The 23,126-nt window shown below is 34.3% G+C and overlaps 1 protein-coding gene and 1 long non-coding RNA gene across 2 annotated transcripts in view; both read left to right on the top strand.

The window, feature by feature from the left end:
* Positions 1-23,126, top strand: part of LOC125676424 (E3 ubiquitin-protein ligase rnf213-alpha-like) — a 175,020-nt gene that overhangs the window by 63,197 nt on the left and 88,697 nt on the right. The window contains exons 17-22 of the mRNA XM_056158169.1: positions 1,469-1,619; positions 5,182-5,516; positions 7,044-7,210; positions 7,569-7,790; positions 22,466-22,665; positions 22,760-22,856. Coding sequence (XP_056014144.1) covers positions 1,469-1,619; positions 5,182-5,516; positions 7,044-7,210; positions 7,569-7,790; positions 22,466-22,665; positions 22,760-22,856 — 1,172 coding nt within the window. The remainder of the gene's footprint in view (positions 1-1,468; positions 1,620-5,181; positions 5,517-7,043; positions 7,211-7,568; positions 7,791-22,465; positions 22,666-22,759; positions 22,857-23,126) is intronic.
* Positions 14,668-20,023, top strand: LOC130052633 (uncharacterized). Its single transcript, XR_008800994.1, has 3 exons — positions 14,668-14,947; positions 19,458-19,582; positions 19,725-20,023. It is a non-coding gene; the product is annotated as an uncharacterized LOC130052633 (long non-coding RNA).

Below are 23,126 nucleotides of genomic sequence, written 5' to 3'. Positions count from 1 at the left end.
GTTACGGCCCTTCACCGGCAATGGTGATGTCTCATATGAGTATCATATTCTCGAGAGGGACGTTAAACAATATACGATACAATAATTTTAACTGTAATACTAATATTTGTTTCTATATTTAACGACAAATTGATTAATCCTGCTTCGTCTAATTTCTCTATAAACCAATGCGTATAGTCCGTGGGTAATGGGGGAAATAGTCATGTTTATTAATGTGCGGTAGGACAATCCTATCCTTGGAATTCAATATTGCGGTTATGGACTCGATAATTCTATTGGCTTAACCAAATACTAAACTCTGGGGATATTTCGTTATCCAATATGAATACTCATACACTCTTCTAATGTTTAATTTGTATTACAACTATGATTGAACAGTAGACATTGGTGATACAAATACATGATTATCGTAAACGTAGAAATATATCTTACAATGAGCTTAAACTGAATTACCGTACCTATATCGTCATCAAACTCAGGTACTGTATTATATTTACAAAGTTGGGTAGTTGTCAGAATTGTTTTGTCTGTTACGAAATATTTTTTTCTTTTACTTATAATACTCTGCACATAATGTCTTTGGCGTGCATGAAATGAATAGCCTTTCTGGTGAACGATTAGCAGTTGCCTGTCGTATTTTAACTTTTAAGATTTAAAATAGCTCTAGAATGGTTTTGACCAGCCTGTTACATGTATTTTCTCTTTCCACCCCTAAATAAATGGGTCTGACATTTGTTAGAAAGATACATTATTTAAACAATTAAATGCTTTCTATGTTGTTTTATTATTTGTTGAAGGTAGCAAACATTGCAGAAAAAAATCACAGCCTGCGTTATTTCATTATTTATATTTCTATGTATATTGTTTTACAATATAAGCTAAATCTAAATACTAAAATAAAATATCGTTGACCCATTCGTTACTCTAAACGGAACAGCAAATAGATCCTTTGACTTTGAGGACGCTCTGTAATTCGTAATGATTATGCGGACATGTGGTACTTACAAATAGGATCGAGCAAGTTTGTATCAAACATTATTCATTGTCAATGATGAAAGCAACGTCAATTAAAAAAGAAATGTAACAAAAAAAGATTCAATGAATATAAACATAAGTGTATACTTGCTATGTGAATTGTTTTTAGCCACACACTGTTTCATGATAAAGGTCAAGGACACTTAGAGAAAGGTATGAACATAACATTTCAGTTTATCAAATGGGAAAACGCTGGAGGTTCATACATGGCATAACCCTTGAACAAGCTTTTTTTCGACCAACATCGTTTTGATGACTGAATAATTGTGTTGTGAATTAGAGCATGCATTCCATATATTAAGGGAAAAAGGTGATAGCGCAATATCAAATGTTTCGTTGGTTGATAATTGTATGACCGTTGTTCGATTTGTTTGTAGGTAAAGTAAGCCTTTATGACCATTTCATCACAAAACGTTTTGTTATTTTCATTTAGGAAGGTGGACATTGATATCTGGACTTGCTATCCACCTCGCAAAACTTATGAAGGAAAAAGAAAAGGAACTTATTCACAGAGAAGTTGCATCACGTTGGCTCTGTAACGACGCAACAGTAAAAAGACTCCTTTGGAAAAACGGAACATTCCGGTACTTCTAATTGTATTCCGCAAAAACATATTCGTGTACTATAGTAGTACGTGTATTGGGATAATATATGATGAAATCGTGAAGATAGCAAACAGCGATCAATCTCATAAATCCTATATAGAATAGAAAATTAAGAGTATGGCAAATGCGGACCTCTAGACATAACAGACAGGATTAATAAACATCCCCTGTTGATTTGTCACACCCGCCATGAACCCTCTATCTTGATCAGGTACACTGTAAAAGGAGTAAATCCGTAGTCGAACTCAGTATGTAAAGAATAGCCTAATAATTGGTATAAACACATTATACCGCATTTGCCCTATTAAGAGGTTTTATTTACAATGACATAAAATTTGTATAATGTAGACTTTAAACAAGAATGGTTAATACTCTGTAACATCGACTTATTTATCAGTAGCTTGTAGTGATTTTAAAAAAAAGATAGAATCACCATACTCAGAACGTGCTCTCTCGTATCGAATCAGTTGAAACATTAACACATTATGCAGGTGATAATGGATTGTTGCTACATAGATATGGGAAGTTAATGTCGGAGAAACTGATATCATCCCGCTTATCAAGATAAGTTGTGTGTTTGCCATTAACATTTATGTTCAATGAAATATCCAAATATGAAACAGATATGGAAGACTGGTGACTTTTATTTGGAGTTCAAAACAATATGTCATTTTCATAAGATTGTCTACACTCTTCAGCAATTCGACAACGAACCACCAGTAAATCCCAAAGTAATGGTCTTTTCAATTGATACTTTCATGTAAATCAATAGTTTTAAGACAGCAGATATGACTCTCTGATTCAAGTAAATAATTATCTATTTCAGTGATAGGTTTGCATGAAATTCAAGTGCAAATCTCAAAGCTCTAAACTGTATTTGCTTTTTAATTCACCTGAACTAAAAGTTTTTTTGATAATCTCCCCATTGCGTCTGTGTATGGCAAATAAAACTCCAAATTACTCGCCCTTGATTACAGGTGGCGTACGATCCATTAACGTCCAAGGCGTTTCTAACCTCAAGATTAAGAGAGCGTCGGAAGGACACGTTTAGATTAGAAAGTTGTTGAATATTTAGTAACGATGGCGGATTACGGTTCGTAGGACCTCACTGCGCTTAGAGGCGAACTTAGAAAACGTATTGCAAGACTATCTGGGCGGAAAGGAAAGCACGTTGAGAGTTTCAGCTGCAACCGAATTTTCTCTGTCACATCGATTAAATAAAGACATTCGATACACATTGAACTTTTTTCATTATAAACTACTTCATGATTAAGTTTACATGCTTAAACAGTAGTTTAGGTTGAATATATAATATACAATACATCATAATTCTTTAAAAGTTGTTGAATTGCATATGTTTAAAACAATAAGATGCGGACAGCCCCCCCCCTCTCTCTCTCTCTCTCTCTCTCTCTCTCTCTCTCTCTCTCTCGATCGATCGATCGATCGATCGATCGATCGAGGATTAAGAATATCAATTATTAAATATATCCACATATCCCTGAATTTCTATTATTATGCTGTTAAAATGTGTAGTAATAGTGAATGTATATGTATAACTTCTCTTTATGAAATAAAATTCACGATAGAGAAGGCAGTCATGTATACAGAGTACATATATCATACCACTCAAGTGATATAAGTTAAAACACGCAAATAAACTGTTAACTGTGAAATCGAAGTTACAAGTGAATATTGAAAAACGTAATGCAATGATTTTTTAAAATAAAAACCACAATGAACAATAGGCATATGTGTGTCTTTTATTATAAACACAACATTGTATATATTACAGTGAAATTTGTATTTACTTCACTTGGATAAATTTTTAGCTTTATGAATTTGCATTTAATTTTGATAAAAGTAGATATGATTAAAATTTTATTTCTAAAAAAAATTCAGAAATATCTTAATCTCTGGAGATGCATTTTTCTTCTGGTTTGCGCCAACAGTTAAAATAGGCTAGGACTGGTATTCATTTCTTTGACGTATTAGACTGCACTTCCGTGGGTAAGTTGATAAACATGACATAAGAACATAACTATGATAATGCAAACTTTGATAAGTTATGAAAGTTTGACAATTTCATCCCATATTTTGATTAATTCCATACGTATTGACTATATTGAAGAATCCAGATTCGTTTTCCCTGAAATTCATAACCAAATTAACAATGAAAGTAAAGTGATGAAATTAATTTACAATTCAGTCATCAAAAACGAAAACAAGACCTAGGGATATTCACTGCCTTACAGTTACAGTCTGATTATAGCCACCCCTCCATTACAGTCGCGTCGTCGTACCGAGTGACGGCGGAGGGGGGGGGGGGTGCTGTTAGCAATCGCGTTCATTCATATTTTGACGACCTTGGTTAACTCTAAAATTAATTTTTAAATGACATTTGTAATATATTTTTGTACCATACTTCGTTTATATATTGATGACTCAAATTTCCACTGTTTGATTATAAATCTAATCTAGTTGAGAGTCATAGAATTATATGATCATTGATGACTGTATCACTAAGTATAGATAAAATTTCAGCATAAAACATTCATGCAGAATATTAAGATCTACAGAGCAAATGGTTAACACCCCCAACACCCAACACCCCCGTAAATACTTTCTGCAACAAAGTCGTCATCTGATATCTGCATCTGTGAAGTCGGACTGAACTGAAGACTGAAGTTTATAGCGCACGACGCTGAGTGGAACTTAAAACGATCGTTGTCGCTGTCATATATGATGACAATGAACCAATTGGATTTTTTAAAATCTTCATATCTCGGGAATTCTACCCCCACTCCCTATTTGCACAACAAAAACCTTACAATCTCTCATAAATCTTGTATACACTGGAAGTCAACAAGGATGTAAACGAGTCTTGGGCCACCTATGTTTGAAATAGGGGAAACAACTGACAAATATTCGCAATTGGCACTTCACTATTTACATTTAAACGTGTTTCCAATGATCGCCTGTGAATTGCAACGTCAACAGTGTGATTATAAGAAGAAATGTTTCTCTACTAGAGATGGTGGAATAATTCAAAGAAGGCCAAATCAATTTCTTTTGAAATATCTTATTTTGATCAACAGTAGAACACATATAGTTAATGTTTTATTTTGTTTTATTCCATTTTACTCACATTTGGATCACTGAGACCATAATAGGAAAGGAATTAGTTGGTAAGAACGGATACTTATAAATCAGTTGAACTGAATTTACGCAGACTCGTAAGTATCTATTCCAGAAACATAATGGGACATGATACTAAATGAATGCCATCACAGGTGGATTTTAAGTGAACCTAACGATAAAGAAGCTGAATGGACCCCGTTTATCAAAAAATGAGTTATTAGTTTACCACTAACGTCTATGTTTAGTAAAATATTCAAATATGAAATAGATGTTGAAAAGTTTATAATATTTTCCCTATTGCTTTCTATAGTTACATTTAACTGGTTTGTATGCATATATCTTTTTGGAATTGAATCGTCGTAAATGCAAAATGCTCACGGACCTTTTACTTTGTTTACAGAAAATCAATTGCACAATGTCTGGCCGAAAAAGTATCCTCTTTACTTGCTGGAATAATTGCGCAAGTTGATTCCAACAAAAATCTGAATATAGTGGACGTAGAGGAGGAAAATTATACCTGGAAACAAAGGCTTTGGTTCCAAATAATCAACAATTGTGAAGCTACTGGTATAAAGTACGACATGATGATATCACCGAAAAATAGAAAGCCATTGCAAGAGATAATGGTTAAGGGACATGGCGTTGACGGACGATTGTTTAAAACACATTTCCCGTTTTCTTGGCTTCTACTTGAACTCATTGAAAAAATCACATCATCCGAGGTCAATCATCAAGGTAAAAGGTTTCTTATTTTTCATACATTTTATTGTATTTGATATACACAGATTCATCAACTGACTTTATTCAATATATCGGGCTTTATGATTTAGTCAAAGGACATTCAAATTGGCTGCATTGCAATTCATGGTTTGCAACATTATATTGAGACATCATGACACTCCATCTGTAGCTGTATTATATGTGAAAATTGTAACGTTTTACATGAAAGGTGAAGATAACGAATAGTCACCAATCTCATAACTCCTACAAGCAATACAAAATATATAGTTGGGCAAACACGGACCCCGGGACACACCAGAGGTGGGATCAGGTGCCTAGGAGGAGTAAGCATACCCTGTCGACCGGTCACAGCCACGGTGAGCCCTATATCCCGATCAGGTAAACGGAGTTATCCGTAGTCAAAATCAGTGTGCCAACAATGGCCTAACAATCGGTATGAAACACGTCATACAGCATTTTACCTAATGATAGGTTGTATTGACGAACTAGATCGTTATAACGAGCATAGAATTTACGAAATGCTGACTTCAATCGAGACTGTTGAAACCTCTATATCATCAACTTGTTTGCCAGTAGTTTACCTCAATTTAAACTGACAAAAGGGCAACAATTATGTTGATAGGCAATGATTAGTCATATTAAGGTAATACCATACTCGAATTTTTATCTGATAAAAGCACCGAACGTATATTTCTATACTATTGATAACATTTTCATAAAACTGTTCTTTTACAAAAATATACAAAATGTTCAAATAAAGGAAGCTGTCGCATAAATACTTAGATGTTTTATTGAAAGTAGACATCAACGGCAAACTAACAATTAAACTTTATGACAAACGTGTTGATTTCAGCTTCTCCATCGTCAACTTCCCATACCTACGTTTATGTAGCAATATTCCATTATCATCTGTATATGGTGTTTATGTCTCTCAGCTGATTCGATACGCAAGAGTTTGTTCTGTGTATGGTCAGTTTTTAAATCGAGGCAAGGTACTGACAAAAAAGTTGATCGTTCAGAGTTTCCAACAATCTCGTTTAAAGTCAGCCTTTCGCAAATTCTATGGTTCTTATGACGATCTAGTTTTCCAATACAACCTATCATTGGGCAAAATGCTGTATGACGTGTTTCATACCGATTGTTAGACCGTTCGTGGTACACTGATCTTTGACGACGGATAACTCCGTTTACCTGATCAGGGTATAGGGCTCACGGGGGTGTGACCGGTCGACAAGGGATGCTTAGTCCTTCTAGGTACTTGATCCCACCTTTGGTGTGTCGCGGGGTCTGTGTTTACCCAACTATCTATTTTGTATTGTTTATTGGATTTCTGAGATTGATCACTGTTCGTTATCTTAACTTTTCATAAAGGATTTGATTGATAAAGAAACCAATGCAAACAGAGTTATTTACCTTGGGTTCAATATTTTAAAACATGTAATTGACTACTGCAACGTGTTTAGACATGTTTTATGGACTTCATGCTTATGTTTCAAATCATTAAATTTGTTTATTCCAAAGGTGATGTAGACAAAATAACTGAAGTCTCACGAATAGTTGAAGAACTGCCACTTGGAAAAATTCTCAAGTCTTCTCTAGAAAAGGAACAATCAGATGACCCGATAAGATCATACTTAAGTGATTTCGTCGCTATGAAGTATGCTGTCACAAGTGACGCAGAACAAAAGGTATGTTCAATTAAAAAATATCGTTTTTTTTCTTTTCTGCAAAGTGTTAAGCATATTGTTTTGTATTCATATGTCGATATGCTTTCGTTCGGATAGGTATGTTGATAAATAAATCAATAAATAAAAGTTTTAGATATCTAAGTACAGCAATTCAATATGTAGAAGAAAAGAATGATTTTGACAGGTAATCATTGAACGCTATCACGCTAGGACTCTTATGGTCATATAATGCTTTCCAATAAAGTTGCTTCGCAGTCTGACGTCTTCGACGTAACAGGTTGTGTGCACAATCATATTTCACATATTTTGTGATATCGTTCTTAAAATAGTCTGATAATTATCGGTTATTATGTTTCAGATTATTGCTGAAAATTTATGGATTCGAAGTGCAGCAGAATTGAAAAACGTTTCGAAAACTGTCATTACTAGAATCGTAGCATTCCACATTGTATATAGAAAAGCAAGTCAAAGGCTCCAAAACTTTTCACATATCACGTGTGTTTGGTCAGAGTGTAGTGAAAATATAATGGACTTCATAAAAAAACCGGAGGCTTCTTCTGTAATTTCAGAATCAGACATGGTAAGAAATAGACTTAAGTGTATCTATGATCAATATTAAGAAAATCCTCTTTTCACTTTATGTTGTAAATATATGACACCACTCATAATTTTCTAATTCAAAGCTGTAGACTATTCTTGAATGGCTCATTCAGCTTTGTACTATTGCAATATATGATTAGGGAATTCTTAAATATTTAAGCTATAGAAAGATCAGTAGTTCATCTCTGCTGGGTGAATCTCTTAAAATTTATATCCGGAAGTGTTACAAAATTTGACATAATTTTGAATTTAACGTCATTTGATATTTTTTCTATTCAATATTTTAGAAATGACTTGATTGATTATAGAAAATAGATGAAATAAGAAATTTTATGCACAGAATTTCTTTCTTGTCAGAAAATTTATGTCAGATAGTGACTTCCATATTTAGAGAATTTGACCAGTTACCTGATGAAATCATGTAGTTGCGTTTTCCTTGGATGCATTTTGAATTTATTGTTAACGTTGAATTTTAATTATGTGAGTTTAACATATATAACTGAATGTGGAAAATAATATTTCTGGTGTCAACAAATATTGTTATTGGGTTTCGTGTTATTTTTCTCAATTTTGGCGTTTTGCCTTTGGGGCTGGAAAAGAGGGGATTTTAAGTCTTATTATCTTCGAAACTTAACTTGATTACTTGCGTTTATTTATTTTTTAGCTCACCTGAGCCGAAGGCTCAAGCGAGCTTTCCTTATCAAAAAGTATCCGTTGTCTATCGGCGTTTCCTTTGGCGTCGTCGGCGTAAACTTTTCACATTTTCATCTTCTTCACCAGTACCACTGTGTCAATTTCAACCAAACCTGGTACAAATCCTCCTTGGGTAAAGGAATTTCAAGTTTGTTCAAGTGAAGGGCAATGCTTCCTTTATAGGGTAACTGATCACAAAAATGCCAAAATAGGGTGGGGTCATTTAAAAATCTTGTCAAAAGCTACTGGGCCAGAAAAGCTGAAATTTACATAAAGTTTGTAAAAATCATTACCCCGGAGTTATGTTGGGACTATAATTAGGGATTAAAGTTATACATGCGAATATATAAAGAATTTTTTTTTAAAATCCTCTTCTCAAGAACCAATGGGCCAGAAAAGTGGAGATTTACCTGAGAGCTTCCTGATATAAAGTAGATTCCAAGTTGTTCAGATCATGGCCCCGGGGATAGGTTGGGGCCACAATAGAGAATCAAAGTTTTATTTGCTGATATATACAAAATGTACAAAGATCTTCTCCAGAACCACTGGGTTAATTTCAACCAAACTTGGAAAAAAATCATTTTTGGGTAAATGGAATGAAGTGTCATGCTCCTTTCAAAGGGGAGAAAATCACAAAATTGCAAAATTAAGGTGGCCCATTTCAAACTCTCAAGAGCCACTCGGCCAGAAAAGCTGAAATATACATGAACGCTTCCTGACATAGTGGAAATTCAAATTCAAATCATTACCCTTGGGGTAGGATGGGGTCACAATTAGGGATAACACTTTTCATACGAATATATAGGGAACATTTTTCAAAATCCTCTCAAGAGCCACCCGACCATATGAGTAGAGATTTAAGTGAAAGCTTCATGATTTAGAGTAGATTCAAATTCGTGAAGATCGTGGCCCCCGAGGGTAAGATGGGATCACATGAGGGGGTTAAAGTTTTACATGCTGATATATAGGAAAATCTTCTCCAGAACCAATGAGCCAATTTCAATCAAACTTGGAACAAATCATCCTTAAGCAAAGGGGATTAAAGTTTGTTCACATGAAGGGTTATGCTCCCTTCAAAGGGATGATAGCCACAAAAATAGGGTGGGGTCATTCAAAAATCTGTTTCTTAAGTACCACTGGACCAGAGGAACTGAAATTTACACGAAAGCTTGACAAAGTGGAGATTCAAGGTTGTAAACATCATGACCCTGTGGATTAGGAAGTAAAATAGAGGATCACATTTTACATGCGAATGTATAGGGAACCAATCTTGGCACAAAACATGCTTAGATGAAATTTGTTAACATGGAAGGCCATATCCGTCTACAAGGGCATATGATGATTGATGAATTTGTAGTTAAGTTTAATAATTTAGTTTGCTAATTAATGAAATTTTAGTCGTTACTTCGTAAAGGTTTTTTTAACCAAGCTGCTTAGATAAAGCTTGTTTATTGCTAGGAAATGCTGCTCATGTGAGCGATGTGGCCCATGGGCCTCTTATATGTTTTAGGACATGGTCCAAATATTATAATAAAATGAGATTAAGGAAAATTCAATGAGTGAATTTAGCTACCAATACCTACGTTACAATAAACACCTTCGCAGATTTCGTAAACATTAATTTCGATACAGAATATAATGATTGCTTTCATATATTGAGACAAAGATACCGTTAATCTAATAAAAGTAAACAGTAAATCAATATTGCTCTCATTGATTGATAGCACATATTTCTTTGATTCATTGAACTACGCTATTGTTCAGAATTAAAGATATCATTGATTGATAATATCTTTCATTTCTTGAGTTTATGCTAAAATGGCGCTCAATAGATCTTCTATAACAGTTTGCACTATTGCATCCCTAATGCAAAATGTAATAATTGAGTTTATTATATTATGCGTCATTATCAGGCACATATTATCAGGGGGATGGGGTACCCCCTACCCTACTATTTTCAACAATAGTAGTGAATGAGAAAATTGTAAGCTTGAAAGTTCTGATATCATGCTAAAATCCTCCTTCCATGAAGAAAGGAGACTGCATAAAAACTTTTATCAGGCTCTGATAGTAGAGAACTTTAACCCCCCCCCCCCCCCCGTACACCCTACACCCATGTATTAGGATTTTGAACATAAGTCAAAACATCTTGGTTTTATCCTTATATTCTATTTTCTATTTCATTATTATTATTATCATTATTCTTCTGTTTTTCAAGAAATTTGAGAAGCCATTGTTGTATTTGTATTAATTCCAGCAGTCCCCACTCCCTTGGAAACGACGATCCATGCCTGATTATTACATTTAGCGTTGCTACACATGTATACTGATTGTAAGGTGTAAAAATGCACTCCTTACCAAGGTTTCCTTTATTTACACCAATTCCATTTTTTATTGTCTTGCTTGTTAAGAATGTTAGGGCAATTGTGAAGTGAATTTCTCTGGATGCCCCCTCCCCCACTGGAAAAAATAGATGATATATGCCTTTTTCACTCGATATAATTGAATTATTATGATTGGAAATTTCTGCAATTTGATAGACTTTAGTCTTTAAAATTGAATATTTTAAGTTCAAATTGAAAATAGCATATATGTTTTTATTTCTAATGATAAATTCAGATATAGGCCCCAATGCAACTTCTGTAACTTTTCAAATTGTCAATCCAAAATTTTGAAATAGTTTACATGCATAAATGCTAGTAAAATTACTCTCTCTCTCTCTCTCTCTCTCTCTCTCTCTCTCTCTCTCTCTCTCTCTCTCTCTCACACACACACACACACACACACACATATATATATATATATATATATATATATATTATATATATATATTATATATATATATATATAGAGAGAGAGAGAGAGAGAGAGAGAGAGAGAGAGAGATGTATATTTAATTCATGTACATGCAAAGTGACCTGTGAAATTATGTGATTCCAAAAGAGACAACAAATCTTGAAAGGTGTGCACTACAACATATTGCTCATATATATATATATATATATATATATATATTATATATATATATATATATATATATATATATATATATATATATATATGCAATATGTATGCATATATATATATATATATATATATATATATATATATATATATATTCCCTTTTATATCTGTATTTGTGTACTTAACTGTTTAGTATGGATGGCACATGTAATACCTATATGTTTACCCAGATGTATATTTCATTATTGTATGCGATAATTTAAAACAAAATGAATTATACATTAACTATTATAATATCCAAACAGATGTTCAGTGTTTATGTACATGTACACTCTGTACATGTATGATCAGATTCCTGATTTCTATTAACTGTAAAATATCTTACCAGTCAAGCATTCAATACAGGAAACATATTCAACTCTGATATCTTCCCTGATTGAAGACATCTTGATTGGCACGGGTGAAATATGTCACCGTCTGTATAATGTCAACGTGTTATATATTTCTGAAGATATACAAATGGAATTTAATATTTTGTTTCATGGATTTATCAGAATAAAAAAATCTAATAGTTTTATTAGGTGTACATCTCCGGTCAAGGGTAATTAATGTGTTTTCTTGGCGAGCATGTCATGTGCTTTGCTTATGCTAAAGAGACATGTATTTTGCAAAAATTGAGTTTGAATAACATATTTTATGCCCCTTGCTTATTTTATTCGATCAATGTGCAATTAGCAAATTATTTTTCGTGTCTTCTTTACTTTCTTGACATAACTGCAAATACTTGGATATACTGTACATGCAAGTATGCAAGTAAAGCCTTTACTGCTTTTTTATCGAAATTATCTAAACGTTCGAAATGTTCTATTAATAATTATGTTATGTAGTATTTTATAACTTTGAACAATGCATGGTGTTTTAAAACGTGATTTCATTTGTTTCTCATTCCTTATACATTACTATCTGAGATGTGCACAGGTCGAGTGTAGCTAGACAATCACTCAAGTGTGAAAATCACATTTGGGACATATATGGGTAGAGTAAAATAGGCTATCTGAAAGAAATACGACAGGTAAGATGAGAAAGATGTACATATTTGAAAATATATGCGAGCTTTACGGTAGGTCACTTACCAGAATTTTTGTATATATTGCACGTGTTTTATCATTTAAAATTTGATAAATCAGACATGTACATGCATAATCCTAACCCTTATTTTGCATAGCTCCATATTGTAATAACATCACCAATGAAACCACACTTCATATATCATCGATATGTCACTTGTTTGTATTTGTACCATCTGTCTGTCTGTAATCGGTTTACATTTTCTCCATAACTTCTGTACCAACCTCGTCTACATTTTGCACTAAGCATCCCTTGTTTTCATAAAATCCAAACCCGTTCAAATGAAAGATCATGGAAACTACAGTGTAAGTAAGAAATAATGAAAAATATGTTATGTGCAATGTGTTTAAGAGCCAGTCAAAAGTCAATGTGGTACCAGGCTGGTGGATTTGAAACTGTGTAACACAGTAACGAATATTTTTCAATTGTGAATTTTGAAATTGAGAGACTTGAGAGAAAATAGAACTGTCTGACAATAGATATCGTTTAAAGTAGTCTCTTTACACAATATATAATGTCAGACAGTTCCATGTCCCGTGCGGATCCTGGTTAGAATAAGTCCTAAGTGCCCCCTTGCTTGTCGTAAGAGGCGACTAAATGGGGTGGTCCTTCGGATGAGACCACAAAAAGCGAGGTCCTGTGTCGCAGCAGGTGTGGCACGATAAAGATTCCTCGCTGCTTAATGGCCATAAGCGCCGAGCATAGGCCTAAATTTTGCAGCCCCTCACCGGCAATGGTGACGTCTCCATATGAGTGAAATATTCTCGAGAGGGACGTAAAACAATAATCAATCAATCAATCCAGATTATTTAAATTTTCTCAATTTCACAAATCCCTTGTTGTGTTATGTTATTTAGACTGAAATGAATTTCCTTTTTTATCGTATAACTATACACTTACATAGATTTATCAATATTGTATGAATGATGTGGAAATTGTTTTACTTTTGGTTTTTGTTAGTAAACACAAGTCTGACATGACAATATTCAACAAAATATGTTAAAGTAGTTTGCTGAATACAGGGCTCCTCAACATTTGCAATAAACCTGTATGTATTGATCATTATGCGATGGGATAATTAAAAAAAAATGGGGGGATTCAATTGATAGTCCATGCTTAAGTCGACAAAAGTAAAAGACACAAAGAGAAATTTAATTTGGCATTCTGTGACTTGTTTGAAAAGTTGGCTAAAGTACATGCATAAGAAAAACACGTTTAAGCCTCTATGGTAGAGGTACATGTATATATCTCAGGAATCAGCAGTGTATGTTTTGACACTACATATGGATTGTAAAAGAACACAACTCATATCACAATACATTTGAAATTATTGGGAATAATTTACAATCAGTATGATACTCTGAATAATCTACTTTATAAAATTGAATCGTTATTAATATTGTTATTTGTAATGCTTAAGAAATTAAGGTATCCAAACTTCATTAGACCGCATGATTAAAGAAATGTGTCGGAAATTAGTGAAAGTATTATAATGAACACATTGAAGATATTTATCATTTGATGTTTTATTTTTGTTTACCAGTGATTAAAGCATAAATACGTTCAGGTTTCATTTTCTCGTAAATTCTTGCACACACGAGATGCAATTTGTTATGGTGACACCCATGAACAAAGTCCTGTGGGACGAACGCAGTCGATTTACGTTGGATAAAATCCAATAAGAGAGAAAAAGATAACACAAGGCGACTAAAGATGCTTAGAACCTTGTTGTGGAAAATAATTATCCTAATGGTCATATTGACGACGATACGTTAGATAAAAAACGGATGTAGAGAATACTGTTCGGGTATATTATGGTTAATGAATTCAAAAAAGATTTAAACGGAAGATTAGGGAAAGGGATAAGACGTGTTGTGGAATTGATATATTTGGTCGATTTCTTGAGCCACTGTGTATTCTATAAGATGAGGCCATTATATCTCGCACATGAGAATATTAAAGGTGAAAAGAAAATGTCACTGGGGGGGGGGGGGATTCGCACATACAGTGTAGTAACTGCGGGCAGTTGAATACCGTTCCGTATGACAGTACATACCTCGAGCCATCGACAATGAACAGAGAATGTTAACAACTGACACAAAGTTAGGTGCAAGTAAGTAATTTGAATTTATAATTGAAAAGGTGTACAATATTATTGCTTGTATATTTAACAGAATATTTGAAATATATTAAATATATTTTGTAGCAATAATAGACACAAATGGAGGTCCACAACGAGTCAATGCTTTCTATACTACGCTTGATTCCCCCATCAATACCGAACAAAAACTCAAAACCATGGAAAGCCGAGCTGGTCAATGCAACAAAAGCAAATCTTGACAATGAAATGAGGTAATTTTTCACAGTACATAACTTAGCCCTTGCCGGTCACCTGAGTGTTAGTGAAAAGTATCACGACTGCCAAGGGCTAAGAAATCTAGAAAAAAAATACTGTTCTCCATAAATAAGTTAAATTCTAATATTTAGCAAAATTATAAAACAAGATGCGTTCTTAAGATTTAAATGTCTTTGGAAGGTCCTATACTAATAAAAGACTTTTCATAATATAGCATATGCAACATTAAAACGATATGACTAATTTGGGACCGTCCTAGAGTCAAAACGCTAAAGTTGCAAAATTCACAATTCCCGTACACTTGTACATCCTTTCCTACATTTCCTAGATAAATGTATGCACTTATTTTTTATAACGTATCAGCAAACTTTCAATGATATAGAAAGCAATCACTAGAATACGTTTAGCCCCACCTTGAGACCAAAACCTCTACACCCTGGGATCATAAATTTTACAATTTTGGCAAAAGAAGACCTACTCCTTCTCAATATATATTTAGTTCCAATTTAGTATCAATAGCATGACAGTTGAAGATAACGAACAGTGATCAATATTTTAAGTGAAAAGTGAAATTAACGGAGAGTGATCAATCTCATAACCCCTGTAAGCAATACAAAATAGAGAGTTGGGCAAACACAGACCCCTGGACACAACAGAGGAGGATTTAGGTGCCTAGGAGGAATAAGCATCCCCTGTTGACCAGTCACACCCGCCGTGAGCTCTGTATCCTGATCTGATCAGGTGAACTGGGTTATCTGTAGTCAAAATTAGTGTTCCAAAAACGGCCTAACAATCGCAATGAAACACGTCAGACAACAAATGACCCAATAATAGGTTGTATTGACAAACTAGATCGTTATAACGACCATAGAATGTGCGAAATGCTGGCTTTAAATGGGATTGCTGAAACCCCTGCACCATCAACTTGTTTGCCAGTAGCCTGTTTCGCTTTAGAAACTGACCATTCACAGAAAAAGTTCTTGCGTATCGAATCAGTTGAGATATATAAACACCATATATGTAGGTGATAATGAGCTGAAATCACCCCTTCTTTCATAAAGTCGAGTTGTTAGTTTGCAGTTAAGATCTACTTTCATTAAGATATCTCCAAGTATGAAGCAGAAGTTAATATATACTTTCATTAATATTTGTAAAACATTACCGAAGCTCAATTGTACGTATAGACAATACATTTGTATCATTATTTATGAACGAAAATCTCAGTCAAATTCTTATCTCATCACATCTAAAATTGGACGGAAGACCCACTCGTTGCTCGCAACGAGATCACATCTAGTTTTGTTTTGATATTTCCAATGCGGGATTTTAATATTCCTCTTATATTTTTAATCCATTCTGACAATGTATCAGGCTTTTCTTGTTCATATTTAAACCATCGTCTGGTATAATCTTCGACATAATTCATAATAGAGATGAAAGGCCGAGGTTATCTGTATTTAGGACCTTTTAGAATAAGTTATTTGAAGTCTTCATTTTCAACTATATCAACATCACCAGTAATGACATGTGCAGCTGGACTATAGTTGAAAGAAGATGATGAAGAAAAACACGTAGGTGGATTAAGTATAACATTATCTACGATGGCTGTTCGATATGTACCGATAATGTGTATTGTACGATATCTCAAAAGCATGCGATTCAAATAATGAAATGAACACTACACCCCTTCTAAGTATTATCCGCGGTTGACATACATAATTTCAATCTCTGAATCAATTTTCGAAATGGGTAGACCTCTGAGGCACTGACTAATGGCTAAGCCAAGAGCTTGTCGGGACATGTAACGACGACCAGATAAGAACGTTTTAAGTTTTGGAAAAATGAAAACGTCACATGTGGCTAGATCTGGAGAGTATGGTGGGTGTGGAAAGACGGTAACCTTTTCCGACTTAAAAAACTGCTTCACGAGCTCAGATGTATATGATGGAGCATTATCATGAAGTAGACGAATATGCCTAAATCCTGACAAAGGGCGTCGTTTATGATAATATTTCTTGACCTATTTTAGTATAAACCTCGGTAATACCGACAATTTTGCCCTCTGGCACTGGAATTTGTACGGCTATACCATCACATGAGAAGAATATGCAACAAAGAACCTTATTTTATGCTTATGGCTCTTTTGGCAACTGCAGGCCTTCTACGGTGTTTATTTAGCCATATTTTGTTTCTAATTTTTCTTACTGCTTCGCAATAGTGAAACCATGTGAAACCATGTTTCGTCACCAGTAACAATGTTTGCAAATTGTCTTTGATTGAATTTGGGAAACATTTTGAGCAATTGCTTAGCGGTTTGTACTCGTACCCGTTTTTAGTCATAAATGTATGCGGTATCTGGCAGAAATTTTTTATACTTTCCAAATACGCTTCAAAATAAAATGCACCCGCAATAGCGATATGTCAACTGCTTTGACAATATCACGAATCATGTATCTGTCATTACTTTCAATTATTTCCCTGACTTTTGAGACATTTGCCTTGCCTGTTACAGTCACAGGTCGGCCAGATTTTGCTGCATCTTTGACGGACTTTGCGTCAGTCAGAAATTTCTTTCTCCACCTACGAACTGTCTCATAAGATACCTGATCAGACACATAAACTCCCCCCTATTCAGTAAAAATTCGAATTAATGAATGACCAAGTTTTGTGCGAACTTTTATATAAGCTCTAATTTCTTCAATATTCTCTACCCGTTTCCCAACCATGTCTACAACAGTGGTCAACGCCTGGTTGTATTGAACTTATTATAAGTTTAAAATTATGTGATATTGAATAGAGTTATTCATGAGTATCATTATCCACGAAATCATGCAAAGCGTCATTGCGTTGTGGTACAATACACATCACATATCTCGTATACCTAGCTACTGCAAAGTTTGTTTATAATGAAAAGGTTTGGATGCAATAATAGATGTATATTTGTAGGAAATACTGAGTATAGACTTGAACTTGAAATGCGTTTGAATACACGACTGAACTATTTTATGACGAAGAATGTTGGTTATAATGACGGCATCTATTCCTTTGTTGTAAAATTGACCTTTAGAAACTGGCGGCATGATTTGGAAGGAATATCATCCATGATCCGTGTTGGTTTAAAGAGCCTGTGATTGGCAACTTCCATAATCGTAGTGTTCAGTCTAGTAGGTATTAACGGCAAACTAAAAACTCAACTTTATGACAATCGGGTTGATTTCATCTTCTCCATCGTCGACTTTCCATATTTATGTAGCAATATTTCATTATTACTTGCATATAGTGTTTATATCTCCCAACGGATTTGACATGCAAGAGCTTGTTCTGAGTATGGTCAGTTTTAAATCGAGGCAAGCTTCTTGTTTATAGTCAGCATTTCGCAAATTCAATGGTGGTTATAACTATCTAGTTTGTCAATAATAATCATTAATTTTATGTAACGCTTTTCCAGCGTATGTTGCTCAAAGCGCTTTATAACCCATTATTTCCCCGACAGACCTTTTATCAATCTAGAACTTTATCAGTCTCTAGGAAGCATACAGTGCAAGCTGCCGTTACAGGCGCTAGAGCACTAACATTCTAACAATATCTTTCACTGTCTATAGTCAGGTTCCCCTTTTACACTTGGGCGGAGTGAGGAAATTCATGTAAAGTGCCTTTCCCAAGGACACAACGTCGGCCCTACCGCGTCCAGGACACGAACCTACGACCTTTCGGTCGAGAGTCTGACGGCCTAACCACTAGGCCACCGACGCCATGCAACTTATCATTGGGTTAAATGTTGTCTGTCGTGTTTCATACCGATTGTTAGACCGTTCTTGGTACATTGATTTTGACTACAGGTAACTCCGTTTACCTTATCAATATGTAGGACTCACGGCGGGTGTGACCGGTCGACAGGAGATGCTTACTCCTCCTATACACCTTATCCCACCTCTGATGTGTTCAGGGGTCTGTGTTTGCCCAACTCTCTATTTTGTATTGCTTATAGGAGTTATGAGATTGATCACTGTTCGTTATCTTCATCTTTCATACATTATCATTACATCCATATGGAAATGCAGTACCAAGGGTCCTGACCCAGTGTTCTTCACGTTGTCTACGAAGAGGGGTACTTGATGTTGGATTGTTTGTGTGATGGTAATTTTTATTCCAAAATACTTACCTTCATGGACAAGATGGAGTGATCTGGTGAATTGAAATGCTTGTAAAGAAGTTGGTTACCACCATTATTTATTTGAAATATGTACTCCAATATTCTTTTATTACGTGAACTCGCAGTTTCCCCCACATGAATTAAGCAACATAGGTTACACTCAATAGCATAGACAACGTTAGAAGATTTAAAAGTCAAATTACCAAAAGTTTTGGTACAGAAACAACGTCCGGTGAGATTACTAATAAATGAATTTCTAGTGATCAGTATATCCCAAGTTTTACAACTTTTAACAGAACATTTTGACATCGAGCAAATGAGATTAAAGATATATTCATATTTTTCTTCTTCAGAAGTTGGGCTTTCTGACCAAGTCGATATCCAGACTGTACCTGATGCAGTTGCAAATCCAGGATTCACAAACGTCGACCACGTGAATGGTGTTCAAGACAATTGGACCTGGAAACTACTACATTGAGTAAGAAAACATAATTCACTTCCGCAATTTAACGTTTTAAATACCGTTAATAATTTTCTATTTAGAGTAGACTACATTTAGATAGTTTGTGTAAATGTTTGTTATCACAGGATTTCATTTCAATATTATGGATCTATTTTAGTTCAGCGAGGATAAATGACTCACATTACACAGATTGCTGCACAGTCTATTAATTCCGACGCCATGTTTTCCTCTTCTGTTTCACCCAAAGTACCCATCATCGAAAATATTGAGGAGATTACTGGGATATCCTGGGATGGTGAACAGATGACAGTGCACGAAAAAAAGTGCCAACTGCATCGTTAACAGAGCACTTTTGAAATTTTTAAATTGTTTGAAAAACATCAACAATGTTGTTTAGATTGCACAAAATGCAAGAGTTTTTTTTACTTCCGTGTTCTATCTTATGCTATATGTAAAGTGGTAATGATAAATGAATTTTCAAATCATGTTTTAGTATTTGTAGCTTCTATGTCATTATTGTGTTCAAGAGTATCTAAATTTGTTCTTATAAAGAATAATTCATAGCAGAATACACAGGCAAATGTGCCTAACCTGAATTTTACGTGAAATGCTATGAACCTTTCACGTGAAATTTACGTAAATGTCTTGTAAATTTCACTTGAACAGTGATTCAAGTGAACTTCACATTAATATATCCACATGAATTTCACGTAAATCACTTTTCACTTGAAATTCACGTTGAAATATTCACATGAATTTCACGTGAACAGCAATTCACATAGAATGGAAGTAAATTGTTCACATGAATTTCACATGAAAAGCGTTTTAGAAGAAATTCACATTAAAATTTTTGCAAGGAAATAATGCGAAAAGTGATTCATGTGAATTTCACATGAATTTTTTTAAGCGAATTTCACGTGAAAGTTCTTCATGTGAAATTCACACGAGAAATTGACATGAGGCACATTTGCATGTGTATTTCTGTCAAGAATTCTGCATTGCTTATGACGCAGTTGATGATACCAAAATGTCAGCTAAGATTCTGTGTGCAAATGGCATGGCAAAAGTAGATTATTCAAAACATTCACATGCATCGATTTGTCATTTTTCACAAGAAGAGTTCAAATTTTGCAAAGGCCAAAACCATTGGCACAATACAGTTTCCTGTTGCCAGTGCTGTACTTAATTTATTTACATCAGAAAATATAGCAGGCTCTGATCTAAATCTACAATGTCTAAAACGTGTTTTGCAGAGACAGATGATGAAGATTTTTTTCGAAATGCTTTTACTGCAAAACAATTGTGTTGAAAAACCATGAGTTACCAACGATAAAAATTGTTTGGAAATATATATTCCAAAGCTTTGTTCATTTTTGAACAATTAATTTGACATGCTTTAAAAACATCAAATTTGTGTTTGACACATGTATATTTGATGCATTAGCTATTGGGTCTTTAGATGTTAAAAAGTAATATTTATATGATATAGGCATTTACCAATATTTCAAGGTCAGCTCAAGGTCAGCGGCATTCATCATTGCTAGTTCCCATGCTGTCCCGTGGAGATCCGGTTTAGAATAGGTCCTCAGTACGCCTTGTTTGTCGTAAGAGGCGACTAAATGCGGCGGTCCTTCGACCACAAAACCGAGGTCCCGTGTCACAGCAGGTGTGGCACGATAAAGGTCACTCCCTGCTCAAAGGCCTTAAGCACCGAGCATAGACCTAAATTTTGCAATCCTTCACCTGTAATGGTAACGTCTCTATATGTCTCTATATGTGTGAGATATTCTCGAGAGGGACGTTAAACTCAATCAATCAGTTCCCATGCTCACAATGTTTTAATAATACATTTTTATACAGCTGTTGATTTTTTTGGGGTCAAATTGGAAAGTCGCATGAAAATGTATGTTCCAATGCTAAGATCTACATGCATATGTTGGGGATTGGGGTCGGGATGTTCTACCTAGCTTTATATCAGTTTTCTATGGTCAATATCTTTATGATTGTGCTAAACAAAAATTATAGGGATTCAACCTCATTTGCATAAATTATTTGTAAAAACTTTTCATCATTTTTTTTTTTCATTATTCAAAATATTGATTTCCTTCAACTTTCACCTTTGTGCACTCCTTATATTCTTATCACTTTATCATTTAAAAAAATGCAACATATTTCAAAAACGTGGGGAAATATGAATAAATGATAATATGAGGTATTTTTGAGGTGATTTTAGATAAAAAAAAAAATATATATAACCATATCTTTTAACGTCAATTATGGTAATAATAAACACCTTGTTATATATGTCATCAACATCAACTAAAGTGGTTTGGATACTTTTAGTACAAACCGATCAAATTCATTACACTTTAGCTCAATAAAAGTGTACTAACACTCGGTTTTCTTTGTGTGGTTGTAATCGCACATGGAAATGTAATGGGGAAAAGGTATACGGCTCAGTAGATTCACTAAGATTCTGATCAACATGGAGGGATCACTGCGCGTGTGACTAGTCACCAGTGAATACTTACTCTTCTGAACCCACTTCTGATGAGTCGGGCGTCCGTCTTTCCTCTACTTTCAACTTCGTATTTTCATTAGATTTATGAGATTTTTTCTTTTCTATGTATTTCTTACCCTTGAAATTCCCATATGATTAAATTTTCCATGTGAACAAGGTATCGCCTTTATAATAATGTACTTCTAGGGTAATATATGTAAATATTCATTTCGTATGATCTATATGTAGAATACATCATGATATCATTATGCATCATTACGTGTCTGCTCTATAACAATACTGTTCGCTAAGAAAGGGAAGAAAACTAAATTTTCAAGTTTACAAACATTAGCATTTAAAACTTTGGCTACTGACTTGTCAATGATTTCATGTTTTAGTCAATGGACGTTATTGGGTTGTCTCTCGTTTTGAAACAACTGGAAACAGTCGGAGATTCGTTTGGGAATTACAATAAAAGAATGCAATGGCTGCAGCTTTTAAATACATATCGACCGGTTATAGAAAGATTGTTGGGCTTCTTTTCATCAACAAAGGGAACGTATGATGAAAAATGTGAAGGAAACATCACACAATCAAGGTAGAAAATGTATCTAGAGATACTTTATAATATGCTCAAATTATGCTTACTCTGTGTTATTTTTCATTAACTTGCGTCGATTCTTCCCTTAAAGAAATCGTTGGACAAGGATAGTAATCATGAAATTGCTTCTGGAAAATGTATACTCTGGACAGGATTGTGATGTGAAACTTTGCCTGAGTCTGTTCGTGGTTAGTATCTCTACTATACCGCTATATTTTATGGGGGAGGGGTGCAATTTATCATTGAGGTTTATTTTTCATTTACTGTAAGGCATCTAATAATTTATCAACGAAAGTACTAATGCTTAACTAATTTTATTCAGACCCCCTAAATTTCACTTCTGTAAATTTTTATTATAATAGAATAAAACGAGCCCTTGGTTTAGGCAAAATATAGAGAGAGAAGATTTCATATTTATTCCAAAGCACTTTCGCTCTACAACTCTTCATTATATATAT

Source organism: Ostrea edulis, chromosome 3, assembly GCF_947568905.1.
Source record: "Ostrea edulis chromosome 3, xbOstEdul1.1, whole genome shotgun sequence".
Lineage (NCBI taxonomy): Eukaryota > Metazoa > Mollusca > Bivalvia > Ostreida > Ostreidae > Ostrea > Ostrea edulis.
This window is presented reverse-complemented; position numbering and strand designations above follow the sequence as displayed.